The sequence below is a fragment of the Rhinatrema bivittatum genome, chromosome 17 (assembly GCF_901001135.1).
Source record: "Rhinatrema bivittatum chromosome 17, aRhiBiv1.1, whole genome shotgun sequence".
Classification (NCBI taxonomy): Eukaryota; Metazoa; Chordata; class Amphibia; order Gymnophiona; family Rhinatrematidae; genus Rhinatrema; species Rhinatrema bivittatum.
Window position 1 is genome coordinate 43476279 of NC_042631.1, and position 20454 is coordinate 43496732.

Here is a 20454-nt window from a genome sequence, read left to right on the forward strand (position 1 = left end):
CAGAACTAATAACTACATGTACGTACAATGGAATTGAGCACGAGGTAGGACAACCACTGCATTTTCCTTTGCTGACCTGCAATATTTTTGTTTACCCAGATATTAACAACCTGAGATCATGAGAACTAATCTGGATTTTAGGGGACGTGAGCAGACAGTTTTTTCACATTAGAGCACATCACAGCAGTACTCTTGTTGGATTCAGTGCTGACCCTTGTAAAGATGTGGATTCCTCAGGACATCCGTGGCTTCACTGTGGCCATCCTCAGAAATCCATGTACATTGCTGTTATAAATAGTGAAGGGTTTATTTTAGCCATATTTATGTCACCTAAAAATCAAGACTCACTTATTTGCTCCCCATTCATGGAGTTTAGGAGGCAGTGTGTGCTCAGATCCTCACAATGTCCTTGCCGTCTCATGAGCCAGTACAGGATCTGTTTTAAAGAGGAAACCCATGCAGCAGGACTGTGAGCATTCACAGTCCTGCTGCACCAGCTCACAGTGCCCACGTGCGTGGACTGACGACGCAGCCACCACCACCACTGCACACAGTGGGACCCAGAGCTGCCCAGCTACAGAGGCGGCATGGTGTTGCAGGGGATGCCTAGAGGGAGCAAAGTGAGGCAGAGAGAGAGAGAGCAGTGGGGGCCAGGGCTGACAGAAACATTTGGGCAGCCTTTCCAGCTTGCCAGCATGTGCTGCCTAATAGATAGTGCTGGCCCTTCTCTGCCCAAGCATATATTTAGAAAAGAAAAAAAAATTCTTGTTATTGGTTAGGGAATGCATGCCTTTATAAGAGGATATTTTTTCAAAGCAATGTACATGGGCTCAAAGCATTTTACCCACGTTAATTGACTAAAAAGTTCCCTTCCTTAATGCAGCTAAATGTGTGAGTGTTTCGGCTGCATTGAGTGGAGGCGTTCCCGGGGGGTGGTTCAGATCGGAGGAGGGATATAATGCACAGAGATTGCATTGCCAATTTTACAAGCGTAATTTTCCATGAAAAAAGAACCTGCAGAAGATAGTGCTCATGTCTGGCGGCACATTTTACCTGTGCTACCCCGCTCTCGAGCACTCCTCTGGGCAAGGGGGTCCTCACTCACACTTCTTAACTCCTGCAGAGCTCGCCGATGGAGGGGAGGATTTTTCCTTCCCGGTCCAAGGCATTAGACCTGTACTTTCACCAGAGACCCTCCAGAAAGTTATAGTGCTCCAAATGTAAAAGTCTTTACTGTGACCTTCTTCAGCATAGATGATTTGGCACCTGGTACATTTTCTTCTTGTGGCATCCATGCAATGACGGGTTCAGACCCTTCTCAGATCCTCTCACTGCCTCCCTGGAATTTAGGTTCCACTTGTACCCATGGTAGCTTCCCTCTCCCCGGGACACCCTAATGCTTGATTTTGGCCACGGTCTCCCTTCTCCTCTGTATAAGCCCTGGGTATGCAGCTCTCTCTCTCCTTCCACCTCTCCTGTCACTGCTGCCAGATTGGCACATGGATGTATCAGCTGCTCCAGCGGATGGTTCTATCCTTTTACTCAGTAATGCTGTGGTCACTCTTTGTGGTCTCAGTTTGTAATGGGAACTTTGAGCAAAGGGCTTTTTCCCCCCTAAAGACAAACCCAGGAGGAAGGAAGTTTACTCCCTCGACTTGATGGAATTCTCTACTCCAGATGTTCCACAGGAACAAATACAATGAGCATTCAGTGGTACTGAGGAGCAATCTGCAAGCCACTGCTGGCAGGGGGACTGCAGGCTGATCGCCATACAGCTCCATAAGAACATAAGACATGCCATACTGGGTCAGACCAAGGGTCCATCAAGCCCAGGATCATGTTTCCAACAGTGGCCGATCCAAGTCACAAGTACCCGGCATGTACCCAAACATTAAATAGATCTCAAGCTACTATTCCTTACTGATTAATAGCAATTTATGGACGTCCAGAAACTTATCCAACCTTTTTAAAACCCAGTTACAATAACTGCTATAACCACATCCTCTGGCAATGAAATTCCAGAGCTTAACTATGCGCTGAGTGAAAAAGAATTTTCTTCGATTTGTTTTAAATGAGCTACTTGCTAACTTCATGGAGTGCCCCCTGGTCCTTCTATTATACGAAAGAGTAAATAACCAATTTACATTTACCTTTCATGATTTTGCAGACCTCTATCATATCCCTCCTCAGCCATCTCTTCTAGCTGAATAGCCCTAACCTCTTCTGCCAGGAGGTTCCCTAGGGTCTCTACATTAATCCCAGGTTTCTACCACTAGTCCCTCCTATGGGGTGGAACTAGCAAAATGGTTGAATCCCCTCACTACAATACGTCTTCCAGTGGGAAGGGCACAGTGCCCAGTGAAGGGTTCATATGCCCATTTATACCTGCAGCAAGTTTCAAAGCGAAAGCATACTTTAGCTTTGAGAATTGGTATGCAGTCCCAGTGCAGACACTTTGAAAAGTGGCCCCTGAATACAAAGGGGTTTATGTAAATAAACAGAAAATCCTAACTCCCTTTACAGTCTACAGCAAATGTTGAATTCAGGAATCTACTGAGGAAGGAGCCTGACTTCCTCTCCCTTCCCTCCACCTGAGGAAACTTAGATCTCTCTCTCCCTCTAAAGAAGATGCAGCATTTAATATTAATCAGAAAGGATGGATGAATTGTTTCATAAACCAGCTTTTCTAATACTACTTTGGTCTATTCCCCTTCCCCCCCACCATTCTATTATTGAGATTTGTTCCCCCTGGGGCAACATCCAACAGCGACTCAAGCTGGCTTCACTTGTCCTGCCAGCTCAGACACTTCTGTCACCAGGGATACCCCTAATGGGACCAGGCTTACCGCGGGCACACAAGGCTCCTGCCCCTAACTTATTGGCCAGCGCCCTGACTTCCAAGCAATTGGTTCTGCTTTCTCCTCCAGCCTCTCTCCTTCAGGCAGCCTGCAAGGAATAGGGAGGAGGGGCTGGAGAAGAAAGCAGAGACCACAGCTTCTAATCTAGAGTCATCCTTTCCTCTTCCTGTCCCGCAGGAGGAGAAGGAGTGAGATTGGAGCAAATACTGCAGGCAGCAAGCGGAGGGAAATAGGAAGGGAGGAGCTGGACCAGAGAGCAGAGCAATCTCTTCCTGTTCTACTATGACCTGTGCTCTTGTCTCAGTTCCGTCCCTGGTTTCAGAAGGAGGGGCTGGATCAGTTACAGACACATTCATAGCCTGTGATCCCTGGGCTCAGGATTCACCTGAAAGCAGCGTGAGGGAAGAGGACGGAGGCAGCCTAGTACATAGAGCACAATCAGGGAGCTGTAAGTGACTGATAGAGAGAGAAAATCATGAAATCAGCTGAGTCATACTGTCTTTAAATACCATTGTGCTTCAATCACATTTGGCAATGTCAAGTGAGGACTATTTCTTGGAGGAGATAAGAGAAAAATGTATTATATAGGGCCTTGTAGTCCCCGGGTTAAAGGAGGGCTGTCTTCCACTCAGACAGCAATCGCATGAACTACAGCAAACAATAATAATGTAGCTATAACATATAGAATCAAACTCACACTGCTTTTGCTTTCCAAAAGATTTTAATCTAGAATCCAGGTGGCATGGATAGAGCCATTTTGTTTACTATTTATGACCTACACATAATACTCTTCTTTCAATAAGCTTAGACCAAAATAAATTATTATCTGTATCATTGATGATGTTACATTTAAATATGGCCCAGGTTCCAAATTCTGATCCATATGCCAGTAGTAGTTGAATTTTTCAACTTTTCCCCCAAATTCTCATTTCACATCTATCATTATTCATGGGTGGATGGTTGTATAGACAGGATGATACTTATTTCCTTATTCCTTTAAGTAAGTGTATCTTGGGAGGAGAGATAATGGGATTTGAGTCCAGAGGGACAGGACCAATTCAGGTTTTTGGGAATATCCCTAAGTCTTGCTCATTCTATCAGCCCAACAAGTTCTTTCTTTTACAATGGATGCTTTGCTATTATTGCTGAAAAGCAAAACATCAAATCAAATAAACATCAACATGCCGAAGAGCCAAATCACTCCTAGGCACCAAAAAAAAACAATATTCTTGAGCACTTAGGAAGAAGAGCAATTCAGGGCTACTAGTTAGTAGTCCTGAATGCTTATCATTGGGTCAAACTGGAGGTATTGGCATTTTGCCTGCGTTGTGTTTTCTTGGAGCTGCTGAAGTTCTAATCACTGTGATACCATGAGGAATTATGACTGTTTATACCCAAGGTGCTCTGATTGTTCGGTAGTAGGATCCTGTGACTCATTCAATTGTTTATGGATTTTTACTGATGGAAGCCCAAGACTAAATAAAGTTACAAGTTGGAACGATACTGTACTATGTGAGGTGACCTTTGTGACTCCCAGGGCATTCTGAATTAGGTCTAAGGGGGAGTGCTGAAGCTCCACAGTGGGTAAAGCAATTTAGAAGGTCATAGAGGGGAAAGTTTTTGTGTTTTCTTTTTCACCGTCCTGCAGAATGATATACCCCTTTGCCCTCTGAGCTAAGTACAATCCAACATCTTACCCAATCGTTGTTTTGCAATTCCCAGGGCTAGTACCAGGACCACAAAAAAATCAGCATCAATATTATTTTTATCTTATATCTCTTCAGCAAAAACTACATAAGCAAGACAAGGGAGCTGAATATCTAATACAAAATTTAATAAATGGAAACTTTATTATATGATTGTTCTGTATTAAAGCCATAGTTGAAGCCCATGATAGTATACATTCTTGTTTAATGAGCTAGGACTTTCAGTAGAGGACAAATAGAAATCACTTATCACCATCATTCCAAACCTCTAAAATTGGTTTCTCTGATAAGGGCCATAATAAACTGGTCTCTAAGACAGTGGTTTCCTACCTTGTCCTGGACACACATCTAATGGGTCTGGCTTTCAGAATATTTAACACAAATATACTTAAATATATATTTAACACAAATATAAATGAGATACATTTGCATACCGGGGAGATCCATGATACGCAAAATTATCTTATATACTGTATATTCATTGTGGCTGTCCAGAAAATCAAACTAGTTACCTATGAATCCAGGACTAGATTAGGAAACACTACGCTAGGAAACTCACAAACAGGATAGCAGTAGATTACCAAAGCCTCAGGCTGCTGGGTATCTTCACCATTTCTTCATGGTTCAAGTGTGCTTCATATATTATACAATTTCACTCATGGGATTCATTTTCTCAACTTTGACAGGTTGGCTTCACGTGGCAAGAGAACTGTTATGACTATACCTGTGATCCAGAATTACTGCAAGTCCTCACTGTTCCTCATCCATGTGCATATATTCCAGTCACTTGTACACAAAAGGGAGAGGTTCTCCAAAACCAAACACTTGCAACAGATCCATGCTGTACAGAGGAAGTATGTGGTAAGGTGGAGTTTATTTTATTTATTGCTTCTGCTGCAGCTTTAAATGATTTACAGCAAGGTAAATAAAAAAAACACTTATCTTACAATATTAAAATAATAATATACAATACAACAATTCCATTCAACTCCCAACTTAAAATAAGTAATTATTATATTCTACAAAATTCTTCCCATAGCGTACAGTATTCTTTATATGCAATGCATATTGCCACTAAATTCATGCCCCAATAATAATATCATCCATGTTATAGTTATAAGCTTTTGTAAACAACTGTGTATTTATTTACAAAATGCACAGTAACCTTCCTGTAATCAAAGAACCCAAGAGAAAGTTCTACAAAATTGTCACTGCCACTGAGAAGCAGGGACTCCCAGTCCTCTTCACAGAATTTATTTATTTATTTATTTATTTATTTAGCATATTTATATACCGTTTACCAATACAAATATCGATCAAAATGGTTTACAGCAATGTACTTATAATCAAGATTATTTAAATAAAACTAAAAACTAAAATATAAATAAAATAAATAAAATATAAAATATAAAATAAAATAAAGTAAAGTGAACATCTAAACAAATTAACAGTAGTCCCTCCCGTGACGAATGAAGGCTCCTAGACACAACATAGGGAAACAGTGTTGAAGACAAATCCACTTGCAGAGTATGTATGGCTACAGTAGTGAGGTTGATATTCAGAAGGGTTTGCCTGGGTAACTTTTCTGGGACAAGAGTCTCTGCTTAGTTGTAATTGAAATAGTATCAAGACCTAACTGAAAAACATGAACTCCACATCTTATGTATCATTAAAACTTGGCTAAGGAAAGGTGACACTGTCACTCTCAATCATCTCTGCCCACCTGGCTACCAGATTCACACACCCTAAATCATGAGGAGTTGCTGTCATTTTCAAATACTTACTGGCCCTGGAGCTGTTGACTTCTAAACAGATAGGAATATCTGACTGCCTGGTAACAAAGCTCCAAGACAACGAGGGACCTAAAATTGTCCTTTACTGACCACCTGATGGCCAACCTGACTCCTTCCTTAACTATCTGAATTGCTATGTGACATCGCTGCTGCTGCTGCTGCTGCTACTACTACTCACAACCACCTGGTTATAGGAGATTTCAACTATCTCCAAAAAGGCAAGCTTCCAGCTTCCACCCAACTAATCAATGTGTCTTCACAGAGGGACTCTGCTTTTTTGGGAAGAATAAGCAGCTGGACCACTGAAACCTGAATTTCAACTGTGCAAAGAATATCTTGACATAAAATTCAAGACTGGGATCCAGTTAACTAAAGAATCTTATTCTCTTTCAGTTTGTGATACAAGAACATGTGGGATCTCTCTATGTGAGCCTGGCTATCTACAAACGGAGTCGTTTACTTTAGGGAGCTGCTGTCCCACTATTGACTGTGGTAAGTGCTCCCCTTTCCACATAAACCTTTGAGGACCATGCTATGTATCTGCAGCCACTTTAATTTTTCTAGGGTAACTGATTATGGAAAAACTTAGGAAATGACAGACACGTAAATCAAGGGATAAAATCATAACTTACACATGAAGATTAATTCTGAAACTGGAAACTCCTGAATCTCATAATAGGCTTAGAAAACAAAGGTAATCTGTTTGGTTCTTTCACATCTGAATAAGTTCCTGCTGGTTCTAAATGTGATTTTATTTGAAATGGCCAATTACCAAGTGCATCATGTAAACATCTGAAAAACAGGGAAGGCTTTGAATTGTTTGCAACTAAATGCACAGAGGAAATTTATTCCCTTAAAAAGTCCAATATTGTTATTAAATTTTATAAGCTACCAACTTTATTTGGACTTTTGCAGTGTTGAAAGCTGTTTGGAGAGGACAATGTTTAAAAGAATTTGCCCTGGTAACTAAGCGGTCACCTGGTTAAATTCCACAGGCTGAAAATTAGCCTCCCGTCAGCATCCAACACTATGGGTGCTGAATTTTTGCCAACAATGAAAAGAGGAAGGGCCAGGAGAGAGAGGGTAGAGCATGGGAGGCCAAGGATGTGCAGGTATTTCATTCTGAAATTTCCATGCAGACCATCCATGCATACTTTGCAACCTCTGTACAAAAGTGTCCATGGTCCCCGCCAGCCCTGGATTTTCCAAGGAAAGCTTGTGAGTGCATATTTCTGTATTTGAATACTAAACTCCAGTAGGTAACCAGGTGCCTATCTACTTGTAAGTTGCCCATGGGGGTTTGAAAATATCCCCCTCTGGACACAGTGTGTGCCTGAATGCATGGCTCGAAACGTACCTGAGAGGCAAGATTGATCAAAGACTTTCTCCATTCTCTGCTGATGAGCTAAAGCTACAGATGAATGAACCCTAAATTTGAGGTTTTCAAAGCATGTGAGCTAAGTGCCCTTTAGAGGATAACGTATAAAGAAACATCTGCCTGTAAAACAGTTTTATGCACAGAAGTCGCCCTTTAGAAACGTATATAACCATACACATGGAAAATTCCATGCATGTACACTGTGGGGTAGATTTTAAAAAGCATTTACTCGAGCAAAACTGGTTTTTGCTCGAGTAAATACACTTTACTCAAGTAAGTGGGCTTTTCAAAATTGCTACAATATATGCCATTGAATTGTCCATAGGATTTACTCAAGTAAGTGCACTTTACTCGAGTAAATAGCTTTTGAAAATTGCTACGATAGTATGTCACATTTACATGCGTAACTCCTTTGAAAATGACCCCCTGTATGCACACACCATTACGCATGTAGGATGCATGTACATGTACACTGCATGCCCATACTATTACAGACATAGGGGAGAAATGCTCTAGGAGTTGGTATTGATGTGCATATTTTTTGATTTTCAAAAGTATGCATGTAAGTTAACATGCACAAGTTACACCCTCCAAAAAGAAGGTGTAGCTTTTGCGAGTTAATCTGTGCCTATCGGGCCAGAAATCTGAGCATTTTCAAGGCAAACTTTATATAAGTTGTATAAGTTTATATAAGCTTTTTAAAATCAAACTTTATATAAGATTATACGTTTGATTTGAAAGTGTTAGCTAAAGCTTGCTTGAACTAATTACATGCAGACTTTAGCCCTAATGGCACAATTATAACATTACCCAAAATCCCCAAAATTCAAGTCCAGTAGCATTAACCAGTACACAAATACAATTGGATTTTGCACATAACAGCATGGTGTTACAGCCAGCAGGGAGGCATATACACTTAATTCCAGAGGCACTACAATAACCATTTGATTACTTGACCAGCGTAACACCTGGCTCCAAATAATCAAAAGAAAAAAAAAAGAATCTCTAAACATGAATATCAACATTTAAGAAGTGTCATGATGGATCTGATCAAAGGTCCATCGAGCACAGCATCCTGTCTCTGATGGTAGCCAGTCTGGGTACTAGGAGGCACCCAGCAGATCCCAAATAGTAGATCCATGGTGCTTATTGGCCTTTTCTCCTCTCCAAATTCTCTGCGTAACCAAGTGTGAAGCCCATCAAGTCTTGAAGTCTTTTTATCAGTCATATGAACATGAGTTTGAGGCTAGGATAGGACTATGCAGTCTACTTTGCAAATACCTCAGCTAATCTGTGATGGACAGAGCATTGTCCCTTCTGCCTCTCCACTCTCATACACTGTGGTATTTATGGGCATGTGTTCACGAGTCTCCCAAGTAGACAGTTTTTTTAAAGTGTCTTCAGTTTCACCAAAAGAAGGGCTAGTGGAGGAAACCATCATAGGAAGCACTATTATACTGAACAACTATGGGAAAAACTTCCTCATCATCCTTACAGTAGCTAGCAGCGGACAAACTGGTCTGCACGATGGCCCTTGTAGTGGCTGACTGCGGACAACATGAGCCCCATTGATATTTAAGCATAATAGGTACAGTGGCAAAGGATGATCTCAACTGCCATTGATTTTATCAATGAGGGGATTAATAATATTCATATTCAGTATTGGGATTACTAATATTCATTAAGGGCCTCATTTTCAAAGCTATTTACACACATAAGGCCCGGTCTTAGAAGCATAATTGTGTTTTTGAATATTTGCCCAGGGGGGAGATGTGTAAAATTACACCCAAAAGCAATTTCTGGAGGCTCAGACCGAGTCTCCAAAATTAAATCTTTACTGTCAGAGTTCGTAAATAACAAATTGGCACTCCTGACAACATCAGTTCTTGGCTTGAAACAGGTCAGATTTACAGTTCTCCAATTTATCTGTGCAAGTGTCTCTCAGTATTAGGCAGGGAAACTCTCACCCTCTATGGTTTAGAGAGGCGGGGTTCCCAGTGGGACAGAGTGTCCTTAAATGGGATGGAAAACCCCTTCCAAACGAAAAAACTTCACTTAACTGATTGCAACTCCACCTTAAAGTGTGAATCTACTCAGATATTTGCAAAAATGGAGGAAAAAACCTCAGAGCCTCATGTTTGTTTTATCCAGAACATATAACATATACGAGGTAATTGTAATCATTGGTCTAAAAAACCTCCAACCTCCACACTTTCTAGTACAAAAATTACTATGGTACTGGAATGCATAATGCACCTTTTTAAAGAAAACTGAAGAAAAATTCAAGAAAATAGAAGAAATCAGATAGGTTTTTGGGGTAATTTTTGTAATAAAAAGTGTGGAGGTTGGAGGTTTTTAGGCCGATGATTACAATCACCTCGTATATGTGATATGTTCTGGATAGAACAAACATGAGGCTCTCAGGTCGTTTCCTCCATTTTTGCAAATATCTGGGTAAATTCACACTTTAAGGTGGAGTTGTAATCAGTTAAGTGGAGTTTTTTCGTTTGGAAGTATCTTTGCTTCACTTGTTACCTTGCTTTTTGAAATATTTTCAGTATGGAAAACCCTTTCCAAAAATAGTGATTGGCAAAAAGAATTACAGTCTCTCCTAAGTGTCTTTCCCAGGGTGAATTCTCCATTGGGTGTCCTCAGAAGAGAAATTTAGGTCTTATTCACAGTTCTATTCTTCAGTTGTCTCAATAGGAGTTTTCATAGGAAAAGTCCAGTAGCAGGGAACACAGCATCTCTATACAGATGCCCCCCTCTTGAGGCAGGAAGGGTGGCCAAAAGCTTCCTCCTAGGAACTTAGAAAAAATCTTCACACAAAGGTAGAAAATCTGGACTCCTCCTGCAGCGGGTCACCATACGGAATCTCCTGATGTAACCTAGCTGGCAGGGATCACAAATTCCTCCAGCCAGGGGTACCAGGGCTCTCACAGGAGAAAACCCCCAAAAGGCAAAAATGTCCAAAAAATCAAAAAAAGAACCAGCTCCCAGGCAGGCACTGATCCCTTTCCCACTAGGGTATTGGCCCAGGCTGTGCAGCCCAGTACACAAGCAGGGGAACAACTCAAGGAAAACACTCCTACTCTCGCTAACTTTAACCAAAATGCCACACCTAGTAATGCTGCAGCCTGCTTTTATAAGCAGCAGGAGGCTGGGCACTCCTGCAACGTCAGTGGAGGAGCTGTTCAGAAATTCAGCATCCCTCCGTCCACTATCTTTCCTATCCTAGCTCATAGGGTTCAAGACTAAGGCCTTATCATGTTGATTCCAAAGCACTCTAGGACTTCACCTCCAAAGTAAGTAAAACCCAAAGAAGCAACATGTCATGCAATGAGTTCTGCTAACTCAAGTTTGGTCTATGGTTTTTCTCTTTTTTTAGAATGTGATACATCTATTTGTAGTCCCAGCTCAAACCAATGTAACCCAGGTGAAAGAGCTGTAGAGCAGATTTTTGATGGCTGCTGCTCTACCGTCACGTGTGGTAAGTACAGTGTCATGTTTTCTATCGTTGAGTGCAATACTACTACAAACAATGCCCAATTCAATTGTATGTACGTATGTAAAGCCAGTTAATTGGCAAATTATCAGGCTAAAGTTAGATGGATAACTTGTTCTGGAAATTCTGCTGGATAAGGGTCCGGCTGAATATACTTGCTTAAAGTTGTCTGGCTACATGTAGGCAGATAAAAAACGAACCTGCTATGTTTGAATATAGTCATTTAGGTTTTTAAGTTATCCGGCCGTGTGTGGCCAGATAACTCACTATTTATCTGAATGTCTTGAAGATATCCGGCTAAATAACTCAATTTATAACAAAAAAGGCAAAGATATAAAAGGGTCTGAGGCCTGGACCGCCCCCCAATATCCCTAAAAATATTTTTTGGCCCTGTCAGGCCATGCATCCCCCATCATCAATCCCACCTAAATACTAAAAAATGTGCTGGGGGCTCACAGATCAGGCCCCTCCCCCTTTTGCCCTGTTTATTAAAAAAAAAGTATCTGGTGGAATCCCTCCTCAACAACCCACCCACTCAAAAGCTGTATATTCAGTCCTGCCCGCTCCCCCCACCACAGATTCCCCCCCTCCCCGATATTCCTGCCAGAGAGCAAGTTAACAATTTCCCTGCTTCCAGTGCTTCCAGCACAGCCTCTTTTAGAGACTGTGCCGGAAGCATAAACTACCCCCAAGGGATATCTCAACCTCTCCCCGAACGTCCCTGGAACACCTTTTTTTTATCCAGCTAAATTGTAACTTTTGGGATATCTGTCTAAATGGCTTTTGATTATGGACCTCAATATTTTTTCAGTTCACTTATCTAGAAATAAAACTAAACTTTTTTAAAGGAATTCTTATTTATTTATTTGAGTGTTTTATATTCCGACATTCCATGTGAGAATCACTAGTTCACAACGGTGTACAAGTTTGACACTTACAAATATAAGATGAGTTACAGGGGTAGGCATGCACACAGGTGGTAAACTAGGTAAACATTCAAAAATGAAGGATGTACTTAAGAGACAGACACAGAAATGCAAACATAACCAGATCATAAGAAGGGGGGGGGGGAGTTTGAGAGGAGGGAGTACTGTTCAGCACATTTGATTTGATGGGAATAACATTTAAATCACATATTCCCACACGAACGCTTAGATCTCAGAACAAAGGCCTACTAGAAATCCCGACCATAAAAAATTATCATCTAACACAAACTGAGAGACAGAGTGATATCAACTGCAGGCCCAATGCAATGGAACTCAATGCCAGAAAATCTTCGACCAATAACCGACATTAAGAAATTTAAGAAAGAGCTGAAAACTTGGCTATCCGATAATGCCTACTGTCTGACTGGACCAATTCCCCCTCACTCTGATAACCAACTATGTCCTGCACATTACACCTATACTCTCATCCCCCGCTTATAATGACTACAAATGCATCCTATATGTCTTTCTTTGAAGTATACCCTTAGATTTGGAATGCTTACCCTTTTTATCTCCTGTATGTATGCCTGCCTTTGTAACTCATCCTTTGATTGTGAGTGTCAAACCTGTACACCGTTGTGATCTAGTGATTCTCAGATGGAACGATGGTATATAAAGCACTCAAATAAATAAATAAAATAAACATAATTTTGGTTATCTGAGTTATGGAGGATTGGTAGTATCAGTCAAACAGTAGGCATTATTGAATAAGAAAGTTTTCAGCTCTTTGTTAAATTTCTTATTGTCTGTTATTCTGGCATGAGGTTCCATAGCTTTGGGCTAGCAATTGATATTGCTCTTTCTCTAGTTTGTGTTAGATGAGAATTTCTTATGGTCGGGATTTCCAGTAAGCCTTTGTTCTAAGATCTAAGAGTTCACGGGGGAATATGTGGTTTAAATGTTATTCCCATCAGATCATTGTTCGGATTAATGTTGTTAATTAAGCTTGTTAGAACTTTGTAAAACATTCTTAGCTGTACAGGGAGCCAATATAGTGCTATCAGAGTTGGGGTGATGTGGTCAAATTTCCTTGTTCTAGTCAATAGTCTGGCAGCAGCATTTTGCAGTGGTTTTAAGTGACTAGCCGGAAGTCCCAGAAATAGGGAATTATAGTCATCAAGGTTGGAGAATATGAGAGATTGTAATACCATTCTGAAATGCCTTATATGAAAATAAGCATTTTAGAATAAACTGCCAGTAGTTCAAAGAATGAAAATGCTATAGGAAAAATCAACCTATTGGAAGCATACAAAACCAGCAAGTTAACAACTAGTATTAAAATTGGTCCACATGAATGAAGCTGTTTTTTCATTTATAAAGGGCATAGTGACAGGCTGAATAATAAGGAATCTTTGCACTAGTAACCTGACTAGCATGGAAAAAGCTATATCCATATCGAAGGATATGGTCACATGTATAGCTCACTCTTGGATAGTTCAATAACAGGGTTTGCCCTAAGCATTTCATAATACACTGTATTTATTTACCTGACAATCTGTTTCCAACCTTTTATAATGTTAAACTAATGGTTATTTTCTGATTTCTTGGACACAGAAATAATAGATGAATGCACTTTCCTGAATGAAACCTACCAGGTAAGAACATGAACTTATTCATAACAGACATTAGCTTGTTTTTTTATAAATACCTCTTATTTCTTTGCCACATGCTGCTAAACGTGTGATATGATCATTATTGTTTAGATATGAAAAGATCTCATGTTTATGCCTAGAAAAATTTAAATATGGATGCTTCATTGCATTTAATAGAAACATAGAAATGACGGCAGAAGAAGACCAAACGGCTCATCCAGTCTGCCCAGCAAGCTTCGCACCTTTTTTTCTTTTTTTCCTCATACTTATCTATTACTCTTGGCTCTTAGTAACCTTTTGGTTCTATTTCCCTTCCACCCCCACCATTAATGTGGAGAGCAGTGTTGGCATCTAAGTGAAATATCTAGCTTAATTAGTTAGGGGTAGTAACCGCCGCAATAAGCAAGCTACACCCATGCATATTTGTTTACCCAGACTATGTAATTCAGTTCTTGTTGGTTGTTGCCTGAATATAGATCCATGTTTCTTCATTCTCCCCTGCCGTTGAAGCAGAGAGCTATGCTGAATATGCATTGAAAGTGAAGTATCAGGCTTATTTGGTTTGGGGTAGTAACCGCCATAACTAGCAAGCTACTCCCCACTTTTTTGTGAATGCAAATCCTTTTTTCTACATTTCCTCTTGCTGTTGAAACTTAGAGCAATGTTGGAGTCACATTAACTATCTGTATGTTTATTGAATAAGGGTATTATCTCCAGGCAGTAGCCATCATTCCCGCGAGCCACCCACTCTTCATTCACGTCCTCTAGACTTTATGGATCCACAGTGTTTATCCCACGCCCCTTTAAAGTCCTTCACAGTTCTGGTCTTCACCACTTCCTCCGGAAGGGCATTCCAGGCATCCACCACCCTCTCTGTGAAGAAATACTTCCTGACATTGGTTCTGAGTCTTCCTCCCTGGAGCTTCAAATCGTGACCTCTACTTCTGTTGATTTTTTTCCTACTGAAAAGGTTTGTCGTCTTTGGATCATTAAAACCTTTCAAGTATCTGAAAGTCTGTATCATATCACCTCTGCTCCTCCTTTCCTCCAGGGTGTACATATTTAGATTCTTCAATCTCCCCTCATAAGTCATTCGATGAAGACCTTCCACCTTTTTGGTCGCCCTTCTCTGGACCGCCTCCATCCTGTCTCTGTCCCTTCAGAGATACGGTCTCCAGAACTGAACACAGTACTCCAGGTGAGGCCTCACCAAAGACCTGTACAAGGGGATAATCACTTCCCTTGTCTTACTCGATATTTCTCTCTCTATGCAGCCCAGCATTCTTCTGGCTTTTAGTTATTGCCTTGTCAAATTGTTTCGCCGACTTCAGATCATTAGACACCATCACCCCAAGGTCTCTCTCCTGCTCCGTGCAAATCAGCCTTTCTCCCCCCATCAAATACAGTTCATTCAGATTTGCACTCCCCATATGCATGACTCTGCACTTCTTGGCATTGAATCTCAGCTGCCATATCTTTGACCTCTCTTCCAGCTTCCTTAAATCCCATCTCATTCTCTCCACTCCTTCTGGCGTGTCCACTCTGTTGCAGATCTTAGTGTCATCCACAAAAAGACAAACCTTACCTTCTATCCCGTCCGCAATGTCGCTCACAAAGATATTGAACAGGACCGGTCCCAACACCAATCCTTGCGGTACACTACTTAAAACTACTCTCTCGGGGGCGCTATCGAGCAGCGCTGCGAAATGGCCACTTAAACCATCTGCTCCCTCTAAGCCCTTCTATCAAAGGCTGTTTTATCGCTCCCAGCCGAGGATTTTTTGCTCGCACAGTGCAGGTGCTGCAACTTAATATAGCCAAGATGACTGCAAAACGGAAAACTACCGACCTTAAGCAATTTTCCTTTAGCAAACTCGCTGAAGACATTTTACCCGATACGGAGCTGCAGGCCCCAATCATGTGAAGCGGGCAGCCCGCGCCAGAAGAGCCGGATTTCCCTCAAGATCTCTTTTGCGAACCAAATGTCAGCACGCTGCATCCTGAAATACCCACCCGATCAGAAATCCGAAGTTGGTTTATAGAGCTCCGAACCGACTTGCAGAGTTATAAAACCGAAATAATGACACGGATGGAGGAAATGAAAGAGGATTTGAACAATATGGGGCATCGCGTGGATGAACTGGACCTCAGAGCAGATAATCAAAGCGCCCATATTGACACCCTTCATCAAACCACAACTCAGCTGTCCTCAGATGTTGAAATCATGGCCGAAAAATTGGAAGATCTAGAGAACCAGTCCAGGTGCTCCAATATCTGCATTCGAGGCGTGCCCGAATCGGATCAGTATATTGATTGCATGAAAACAGCGGCTGCCATTTGCTCTGCTCTCATAATGGCTCATGGGCCCCCCTCGGACGAAATGACCACCCACTCTCCAATAGAGCTAGAGCGGGCACATCGTGTGTTAGGGCCCCGATGAGACAACAAACCTCGGGATATAATCATCAAGTTCCTAAATTTCTGGCAGAAGGAGGAGGTTATAAACTTGGCCAGAGCTAATCCACGTTGGAAATGGAATGACTTAGACCTATCAATATACAACGATCTGGCGCCCTCCACCCTCCAAAATTGGTATTTACTATGGGAAGTGACCGCGGCTCTGCGCGCTGAAGGCATAAAATATCGTTGGGCCTTTCCTTTCGCGCTGTTGTTTCAGAGACAGGGCATCACTTATAAAATAAAGTCTGTTGAGGATGCAGCTCACTCTTTTACGGAGGCGGGCCTAAACCTGGAGATCGCAGTGCCAGCTCCTGCAGCCACACACAGAAACTCAGACTCCATTCCAAGATGGCGGCGGCCTGGAACCTGGAGAGGCCATCTTTGCAGGCAACCCAGTCACTCCGGCGGCATCCTCGCAGACAAGGGCTGAGTACCAGATTACCTGACACACACGAGGTTGTTGTGGGCTGCCGAATACTTAATGCACAATGTACTCTCTAGTGGGATATTTCTACCATTTCCTGGTGTCACAGTTTAATATTTTCTTGACACTGCTGTTTGATATTTTTCATTAATACATACACAAGTTTCTCGGAGACTGTTTGCTAGCTGGTATGCATATAGTCTCATATTACACGTTTATAAGTTTCTTCGTCCAAAGAGGGCTGAGGGAGATGATCTTAGGCCTATTGCACTGTTCCTTATACCCACGGGACCAAGATTTGCGGGACATTGCGTGCGAATCTCCCCAGGACCAACTAGAGGTCATGACAAGGTCACTTATATTATGGTCAATTGGTGTAATGTATAAGATTAAGCCTCCGAATATACCTATCTCCCTAATGGTATGGTTATCTTTCAACCTGTCTCATCTCAATGTAGGAGTGTCTCAGTGGTCTATACCTTGCACGCCCACTAACTGGCTCAGTAAAAATGGTTAAGATACTTTCTCTCAACATAAAATGTTTAAATACTTATAGGAAGTGTTTTCTCCTTAGAACAGAAATCATGCGCCAGAAGGCGGACATAGTGTATGTACAGGAAACCCACCTAAAGTGTAGACATGATCACCTACTTCACTTTAAGGAATACCCACATAAATACTTGGCTTCAGCGGATAAAAATCATAAATATACAGGCACTGGGATTCTAGTGTCCGCACAACTAGTCTTTGAATACATTGATCATGTGGCAGATCCAGAAGGGCGATTCTTACTTTTGAAGATCCGGCTGGGCACTCAGGTTTATACGCTGCTCTCCCTTTATGCCCCTAATCGTGACTATGTGACATTCCTGACTAGAATTAAAAACCTGTTAATGACACATGCAACTGGTATATTAATTATTAGTGGTGATTTTAACATCACCTTGAAACAAGATTTGGATAATTCCAGTCCACGATCACATATTTGTGGAAAATCTAGGAAAGCCTTGCATAATATAATGGCTGATTGGAGCTTAATTGATATTTGGAGGAACCAGTTCCCCAGATCCCGCTCTTATACATATTGGGGCGGATTTTCATACTCCGCGAATAGGCCTACTTTTGTTTGCGCTCCAGGCGCAAACAAAAGTACGCTGGATTTTAGTAGATACGCGCGGAGCCGTGCGTATCTGCTAAAAACCTGGATCGGTGCGTGCAAGGCTATGGATTTTGTATAGCCGGCGTGCGCCGAGCCGCGCAGCCTACCCCCGTTCCCTCCAAGGCTGCTCCAAAATCGGAGCGGCCTCGGAGGGAACTTTCCTTTGCCCTCCCCTCACCTTCCCCTCCCTTCCCCTACCTAACCCACCCGCCCGGCCCTGTCTAAACCCCCCCCCTTACCTTTGTCGGGGGATTTACGCCTCCCAGAGGGAGGCGTAAATCCCCGCGCGTCAGCGGGCCTCCTGCGCGCCGGGACGTGACGTGGGGGCGGGTCCGGAGGGCACGGCCATGCCCCCGGGCCGCCCCGGGCCGTAGCCACGCCCCGGGCCCGCCCCCGGAACGCTCCCGACACGCCCCGAAAACGCCGCGCGGTTTGGGCCCGCCCCCTACACACCCCCTCCGAAAACCCCGGGACTTACGCGAGTCCCGGGGCTCTGCGCGCGCCGGTAGGCCTATGTAAAATAGGCTTACCGGCGCGCAGGGCCCTGCTCGCATAAATCCGCCCGGTTTTGGGCGGATTTACGCGAGCAGGGCTCTGAAAATCCGCCCCATTATTCTCCTCCTCATGCGAGTTATTCTCGTATAGATTATTTCCTGATAGACAAGACAATTGGAAATAAAATCCTGAGTACGGACATTGATATCATAACGTGGTCTGACCACGCGCCTATCAGCATAGAGGTGGGCATGGGAGACCGATTCTGGAGGCTTAATGAATCTTTGCTCCAGGACGAGGCCTTCACTAAGAAGTCTGAGAGTCAAATGCAAGAGTATTTTGTGTTGAATGATACTTCTAACATCACACCTAGTATTCTTTAGGAATGCTCTAAAGCAGTGGCTAGAGGACTTTTACTATCCAGAGCCTCAGCTTGTAGGAAAATTAACTTAGAAAAAAGGGAGGAAATGTATCGAAAATTGCAGGCTGTGTCCCAAGAACATATGAGTAAGAAATCCCCTCGTTGTTATCAGAAACTTTTAGCATTACAATCTGAATTATATAAACTAGATAATGCACAATACATACACCAAATGGAAATTACTAAACAAGCCTATTACGAGGGAGGCGATAAAGCGGGTCATCTGCTCGCTCGAAGGCTTAAAGCCCGGATCTCTCAAAATATTATACCCAAAATTAAGAATACTGGGGTGATATGGTGACGGCTTCTCAGGAGATCCTAAAGGTATTCTCTGAATTTTATGGAACCCTCTATAGCGCAGATAAGAACATCCAACAGCCTGATATTAACAATTATTTACAGGATATCAATTTACCCTGTATTACTGATGAGCAGCAACACTGTTTGAATACTCCCATCACGGTGAAAGAAGTGCTGCTTGTCATTAAATCCCTTAAATCAAGCAAGGCACCGGGCCTTGATGGCCTCTCAGGTGCATACTATAAGAAATGTGCCCGCACGATTGCTGAACCTCTTGCTCAATTTTTTAATGGCCTTCGGGAGGCGGATAGCCTTACCCCACAGGCAAATGTAGCTGGAATAACAGTGTTGGCCAAGCCAGGCAGGGATCCCACACAATGCACCTCTTATAGGCCAATATCTTTAATAAATCTGGATCTCAAAATACTTGCCTGCATACTGGCGGTACGACTTAACAAATATCTTCCGCATTTGGTCCACACTGATCAAGTTGGGTTTGTGCCACACTGCATGGCGGCGGACAATATTCGCAAAGTATTAGACCTTATGTGGTGGGTTCATAAGGAAAAAGTACCGGCAGTACTGCTTTCTCTTGACGCTGAGAAGGCGTTTGATCTGGTACACTGGCCGTTTTTATTCAGCTCCCTGCAAAAGATGGCATTTGGACCGTTTTTCTTACAATGGATACAAAAGCTATATGACCCGTGTCAAAGTGAATAATGGCTACAGTAAGGCCTTTGATATTGGACGGGGCACTAGGCAGGGCTGCCCTCTCTCCCCTCTCCTCTTTGCTCTCTATCTTGAGTCCCTTACCACTGCTATCAGGAGATCTGAGGATATAAGTTGGGTGCAGCTTGGGGATTCCCATTATAAATTATCTCTGTTCGCAGACGATGTATTATTGACCCTAACTGACCCACTGGTGTCTTTGCAGGCAATAATGCGGGAATTAACTAGGTTTAGCGCTGTATCGGGCCTCAGGATAAACTTCGAGAAGTCTGAAATACTTAACGTGAATTTGGACTTAGCCACTGTACAATCTATTAGAGAAAAATTTCCTTTTAAATGGGCCAAGGCTCATATTTATTTATTTTATTTTATTTTATTTATTTGAGTTTTTCTATACCGGCATTCACGGAGATTCGTATCATGTCGGTTTACATAAAACAGGGGTGATCAATACATTATAAACGTGTATAAATATAACATGAGTATACATTTTATATATTTACAAATTATAACAAGTTATAACAGTGCGCAGAAAAAATCAGTTACAATAAAACAAGGATGGTTCTAACTGGGAAAAGAAGAAGAATAAGACGATAGAAATTTAACAAGAATAAGAACGTGTAGTGTTTGGTATGTCCGTATCAGTTT

The 20454-nt window shown here is 42.2% G+C and overlaps 1 protein-coding gene across 1 annotated transcript in view; it reads left to right on the top strand.

Annotated features, from left to right (window-relative positions):
* The window catches only part of LOC115079493 (kielin/chordin-like protein), a 189244-nt gene that overhangs the window by 62175 nt on the left and 106615 nt on the right, over positions 1-20454 (top strand). The window contains exons 20-24 of the mRNA XM_029583118.1: positions 4-44; positions 5251-5425; positions 6751-6849; positions 11124-11225; positions 13781-13821. Coding sequence (XP_029438978.1) covers positions 4-44; positions 5251-5425; positions 6751-6849; positions 11124-11225; positions 13781-13821 — 458 coding nt within the window. The remainder of the gene's footprint in view (positions 1-3; positions 45-5250; positions 5426-6750; positions 6850-11123; positions 11226-13780; positions 13822-20454) is intronic.